Here is a 6,456-nt window from a genome sequence, read left to right on the forward strand (position 1 = left end):
GACACAAAAATCCTCAACAAAATTCTAGCCAATAGAATTCAGCAACATATAAAAAAAAAAAAACAGTCATCATGATCAAGTGGGATTTATACCAGGTATGCAGAGATGGTTTAACATTACAAAAACAATCAATGTAATCCATCACATTAATAAAACAAAAGTCAAGAACCACATGATCTTATCAATTGATGCAGAAAAAACACTTGACAAAGTCGAATACCCATTCATGATAAAAACTCTCAACAAAGTAGGAATAGAAGGGAAATTCCTCAATATAATTGAGGGTATTTATACAAAGCCAAGGGCATCCAGATTGGTAGGGAAGAAGTCAAAGTATCCCTATTGGCAGATGATATGATCTTATACACAGAAAACCCCAAAGAATCCACTAGAAAACTACTGGAACTAATAGAAGATTTCAGCAAAGTGTCAGGACACAAGCTAAACATACAAAAATCAGTTGAATTCCTTTACACCAACAAAGAGAACGTTGAAGAGGAAATCACCAAATCAATACCATTTACAGGAGCCCCCAAGAAGATAAAATACTTAGGAATAAATCTAACCAGAGACGTAGAAGAGCTATACAATGAAAACTACAAGACACTACTACAAGAAACCAAAAGAGACCTACATAAGTGGAAAAACATACCTTGCTCATGAATAGGTAGACTCAACATAGTGAAAATGTCAGTTGTACCCAAAGCTATCTACAGATACAATGCAATCCCGATCCAAATTCCACTGGCATTTTTTAATAAGGTGGAGAAACAAATCACCAACTTCATATGGAAAGAGAGGAGGCCCCGAATAAGAAAAGCACTACTCAAGAATAAGAACAAAGTGGGAGGCCTCACATTACCTGATTTTAGAACCTATTATACTGCCACAGTAGTCAAAACAGCCTGGTACTGGTACAACAACAGACACATAGACCAATGGAACAGAATTGAGAATCCAGACATAAATTCATTCACCTGTGAGCAGCTGATATTTGACAAAGGCCCAAAGTCTGTTAATTTGTGAAAAGACAGTCTCTTTAACAAATGGTGCTGGCATAACTGGATATCCATCAGCAAAAAACTGAAACAAGACCCATACCTCACACCATGCACAAAAACTAACTCAAAACGGATCAAATACTTAAACGTAAAATCGAAAATGGTAAAGATCATGGAAGAAAAAATAGGGACAACGCTAGGAGCCCTAATACATGGCATAAACACAATAGGAACCGTAAGTAACAATGCACAAGCACCAGAAGAGAGACTAGATAAATGGGAGCTCCTAAAAATCAAACACTTATGCTCATCAAAAGGCTTCACCAAAAGAGTAAAAAGACAACCTACAGACTCGGAAAAAAATTTTGGCTGACAAATCCTATCAGTGTCTAATCTCTAAAATCTACAACAATAAGACAAATAACCCAATTAAAAAATGAGCAAAGGATATGAACAGGCACTTCACCCAAGAAGATATTCAGCCGGCTAACAGACTCATGAAGAAATACTCACGATCATTAGCCATTAGAGAAACGCAGATCAAAACTACAATGAGATATCATCTCACCCCAACGAGGCTAGAATTAATCCAAAAAACACAAAATAATAAATGCTGGAGAGGTTGTGGAGATACTGGAACACTTATACACTGTTGGTGGGAACGTAAAATGGTATAACCACTTTGGAAATCGATTTTGGTGCTTGCTTAAAAAGCTAGAAATAGAAGTACCATACAATCCAGCTACCCTGCTCCTTGGAATATATCCTAGAGAAATAAGAGCCGTCACACGAATAGATATATGTACACCCATGTTCACTGAGCACTGTTCACAAAAGCAAAAAGATGGAAACAACCTAGGTGCCCATCAACGGACGAATGGATAAACAAATTATGGTATATCCCCACAATGGAATACTACACAACGATAAAAAACAATAATGAAGCCGTGAAAGATAACATGGAGAAATCTGGAAGCATTATGCTGAGTGAATTTAGTCAGTCACAGAAGGACAAATATTGTATAAGACCACTATTATAAGAACTCAAGAAGTCGTTTAAACACAGAAAAAAACATTAATTGACGGTTACAAGGTTGGAGAGGGAGGAGGAGGGTTATTAACTAACGAGATACTAGATAAGAATTATCTTAGGTGAAGGGAAGGACAGCACACACTACAGGGAAGTCAGCACAACTGGACTAAACCAAAGCTAAGAAGTTTCCTGAATACGATCAAACAGTTTGAAAGCACAAAGCAGCAGGTGTAGGGGTCAGGGGACCATACCTTCAAGGGACATCTAGGTCAATTGGCATAACGAAGCTTATTAAGAAAACGTTCTGCATCCTACTTTGGTGAGTGGCATCTGGGGTCTTAAAATCTAGCAAGCAGCGATCTAAGATGCATCAATTGGTCCCAACCACCTGGAGTAAAGGAGAATGAAGAACACCAAAGAAACAAAAAAAAGAGGCCCAAGAGACAGAAAGGGCCACATAAACCAGAGACTTCATCAGCCTGAGACCAGAAGAACTAGACGCTGCCCCGCTACCACCAATGACCACCCTGACAGGGAATACAACAGAGAGTCCCTGATGGAGCAGGAGAAAGGTGGGGTGCAGAACTCTAATTCTAGTAAGAAGATCAGACTTAATGGTCTGACTGAGACTGGAGGAACCCCAGAAAGCATGGCCCCCGGATTCTCTATCAGCCCAGAACTAACACAATTTCCAAGGCCAACTCTTCAGACAGGGATTGGACTGGATTGTGGGGCATAAAGTGATACTCATGAGGAGTGTGCCTCTTACCTCAAGTAGATACAAGAGACTAAATGGGCAGCTTCTGACCAAAGGTGAGATGGGAAGGTGCAGAGGGTTAGGAGCTGGTTGAAGGGACATGGGGAATCAGGGGTGGAAATGAGGAGTGTGCTGTCACAGTATGGGGAGGTCAATTTAGAGTCACATAACAATGTATGTATAAATTTTTGTATGGGAAAAAAAAAAAAAAGAAAGGGGCTTTGGTTTGGTTTGGATGCTGTCAGGAAGCAACGATAATTCTATGATTGTGTACCTTAATAATTTTTATCTAAAAGGCGGGAAGACACTTTGGTGAGTGGCATCTGAGGTCTTAAAAGCTTATAAGCAGCCATCTAAGATGCATCAATTGGTCCCATCCCACTTGGAGCAAAGGAGAATGTTGAAATCCAAAGACACAAGGAAAATATTAGCCCAAGAGACTAAAGGACCACATAAACCAGAAACTCCACCAGCCTGAAACCCGAAGAACTAGGTGATGCCTGGCTACCACCAATGACCACCCTGACAGGGAACACAATAGAGAGTCCCGGAAGGAGCTGGAGAAGAGTGTGGAGCAGAACTCAAATTTACCAAAAAATACCAGACCTAATGGTCTGACAGAGACTGGGGAACCCCCGAAACTATGGCCCCCGGACACTCTGCTAACCCAGAACTGAAACCATTCCCAAAGCCCACTCCTCAGACAAAGATTAGACAAGACTCTAAAACAAAAAATAATACACGTAAGGAGTATGCTTCTTAGTTCAATCAGATACACGAGACCAAATGGGCAACTCCTGTCCAGAGGCAGGATGAGAAGGCAGGAAGGGACAGGAACTGGTTGAATGGACACATGGAACCCTGGATGGAAAGGGAGAGTGTGCTGTCACATTGTGGGGATTGCAACTAATGTCACAGAACAATATGTGCATAAATTTTTGTACAAGAAATTAACTTGAGCTCTAAACTTTCACCTAAAGCACTATAAAAAATAATAATAATAACAATAAACCTTGGATCACAACAGTCTGCTCCAAGGTTAGATTTGCAACTGTTCATGGGGATGGCACAGGACCGGGGTTGCCAGGAGATTGTTGCAACTTCACCGCAACCAAGAACAACACCCCCACTGCCATAATACATACATGGACAGTTATTACTGGAAGTTGCTTTAGAGATCTGCTTTCCCCTCTCACAAACATAACTTTAGGTTTCTGCATAATATGCTAATCTCTAAAAAAAATATTGTCTTAGAATAAATTCTCCCTCCTTGATAGTAATGATATTCAAGAGCAGTAATTTCAAACTAAATAATACTATTCGGTCAAAGAACTGAGGAATAAAGTTACCAAGTACTTGGTTAGATTCAGGCCTGACCAATGCTTTTCAGTTCCCTGTTTGAGCCATTAGATATATAAAATTAAACAAAGCAAAACAAACACAAATCTCTCTCTTGTTTCATTCTAGTCTCCTTCATAAACAGCTCAAACTCTCCAGTAAATATTGTTATCACTTACCTCGAAAGCACTCTGTATTTTGACAAAGTCTCCCACGCTGAGGCGGTTTTCAAGCAGGGCTGACCCATAGTCTCCATATTGAGTAGAACCTTCTGTTCTCTGAGGATTCTTTGGCCCAGGCTGTGACCCCACATTTAACTCAGATGTTGCATTCTGGTAACTCATGATTGTTTCATTACTTCTTCAGCAGCCTTCAACTATTTCTGTGTGGCTTTTTCTTCCCCCCTTCTTCTTCTTCAGCAGGTGCCTTTGAAAGAAACCCAGTTTAACCACAGAATTCCAAAACGAAAGTGCAAACATTTCAAGGCATACAATTAGGAGGCAAAACAGTCAAGTCAGAGAGGGAGGAAATAAAAGCCTTCGTGGACCCTCACACTTCTTTAATTTCACAGTTTGTTTTCAAAATCCACAGTGGAATAGTATAAGGGCACCTCTTGCCTTACATTCTGTTTAACCTGGCTTGATTAAAAATGGGTAAAGCTTCCCCTGTGTTTATAGCAACTGACACTGAAGGCAGCTTCTAATCCTCGTTTTAAATGCATTAGAAAATTAACTTCTTAAACTCTCTCTGGCTAACCTTGCTTGTCTTTAAACTCCATTGTCCTATCTGGAGGCGGCGTGAGATGACACAGCTGCAAGGTTTCCCTCCCAGCAAAGCACTGTCCTCTGACAGCCACCTTCCCAGCAGTGTGGAGTTGTTTGCTTCCTCTAGTCATGGCGTCTTTGTATGTTTCCTGGCAACCAACAGTAACTCAACTAAAACTTTTCCTTCTCCTCCCTTTCCTTAACAAATGACTGAACTGAAGCTCTGAATATATAATGTAAATGTTGAGGTTTTGTTTTTTTTTAAAAGACAATTTGGCTTATGTATTGTTTATTAAGCCCCATTGCTGTATTATTTAAAGACAACTTTTGTAAATATATTTTCTATGAATCATGCTATATATTATAAAATTATACGATTAGCCACAGAAAGAGAATGACATTCTGGAATTTTATGTTTTCCACACACGAAATATTTTATTTTTATTTAATAAGAATTCCTTTCTTACACTCTTTAGCCTTAGCTTCTGTGTATATAAAATGGGTATGGTTCATTCGGCTGTCTTCTCTCAGTATTGCATATGTAAATGTGATCTTAGCATCTGCAGTTGCAGGCTCTCTGAGTTATGTTGTTCGTGTTAGTTGCTACTGAGTCAATTCTGACTCACAGTGATCCCATGTGTCCCCTTCTCCATAGGGTTTCCAAGGTTGTGACCTTTCAGAAGCAGATCACCAGGCCTGTCATCTGAGGTGCCACTGGATGGGATCGAGCCACCGAGGATGGTTCAATAAAGCTTTCAAATTATTAAAAACATGGGGGAAAATGCAGCATTAATATGATGAACCTTGTGATAAAATTACTATGTCATCACTGTTTCAGCTAATAATAATGAAAAGGGAAAAAATTAAAAGTTTTTTGAGTACTTATCATGTGCCAGACACTACACTAAGCACTTTGCATTCATTATCTTGTTTAAGCTTCACAACAACCCTATGAGACAGATATTATCATTATCCCCATTTTACAGATGATGAAGGCAAAGAAAATGCCAAAAGCCACATCATTAGTAAGATGTGGAGTATGGTAGAAAGGCTCCTGAGCTTCAGGGCCAGCACCATAGCCTCTCTCTTAGCCTTATTTTCATCTCTGCAAACTGAAGAGTTGGCACTAGATAATCTCCAAGGTTTCTTACAGCTCTAACATTCTAAGGGTTGATGTTCTCAAGGTGCATGGTAACATGCAGTGTATCCCCTATAACAGAGAGAAGAAAATATCCTACAAATGTAGAATAAAATGAAATTTCATTCCTGCATCTCTTTGTTCATACATCTGTCCATCCATTCTTTGTTCCAAATGCACTTATTAAGAACCTATTATATGCTGAGTCCTGAATTATACCTGGATCCAGCCATCAAGGAGTTTACAGTCTAGTAGAAGCAACTACCTGTCTAATTCATCTTTCGTGTCAGTTACAACCTCTTGCTGTTTAGAGTGTTGTGTTATGAAGAACTCTGAAGTCCTATCTAGAATCAGAGGAAAAGAATGGCATTATAAATTAGAGATATGTATCATGGGCACAAAAAGGCAGAGGGAGGCATATTTAC

The 6,456-nt window shown here is 39.5% G+C and overlaps 1 protein-coding gene across 1 annotated transcript in view; it reads right to left on the minus strand.

The window, feature by feature from the left end:
- Positions 1-4,473, minus strand: part of WDR49 (WD repeat domain 49) — a 194,173-nt gene extending 189,700 nt beyond the window's left edge. Inside the window, exon 1 of the mRNA XM_023737952.1 lies at positions 4,309-4,473. Coding sequence (XP_023593720.1) covers positions 4,309-4,473 — 165 coding nt within the window. The remainder of the gene's footprint in view (positions 1-4,308) is intronic.
- Positions 4,474-6,456: the final 1,983 nt, after the last annotated feature.

Source organism: Trichechus manatus, unplaced genomic scaffold (genome assembly GCF_000243295.1).
Source record: "Trichechus manatus latirostris isolate Lorelei unplaced genomic scaffold, TriManLat1.0 scaffold00110, whole genome shotgun sequence".
Classification (NCBI taxonomy): Eukaryota; Metazoa; Chordata; class Mammalia; order Sirenia; family Trichechidae; genus Trichechus; species Trichechus manatus.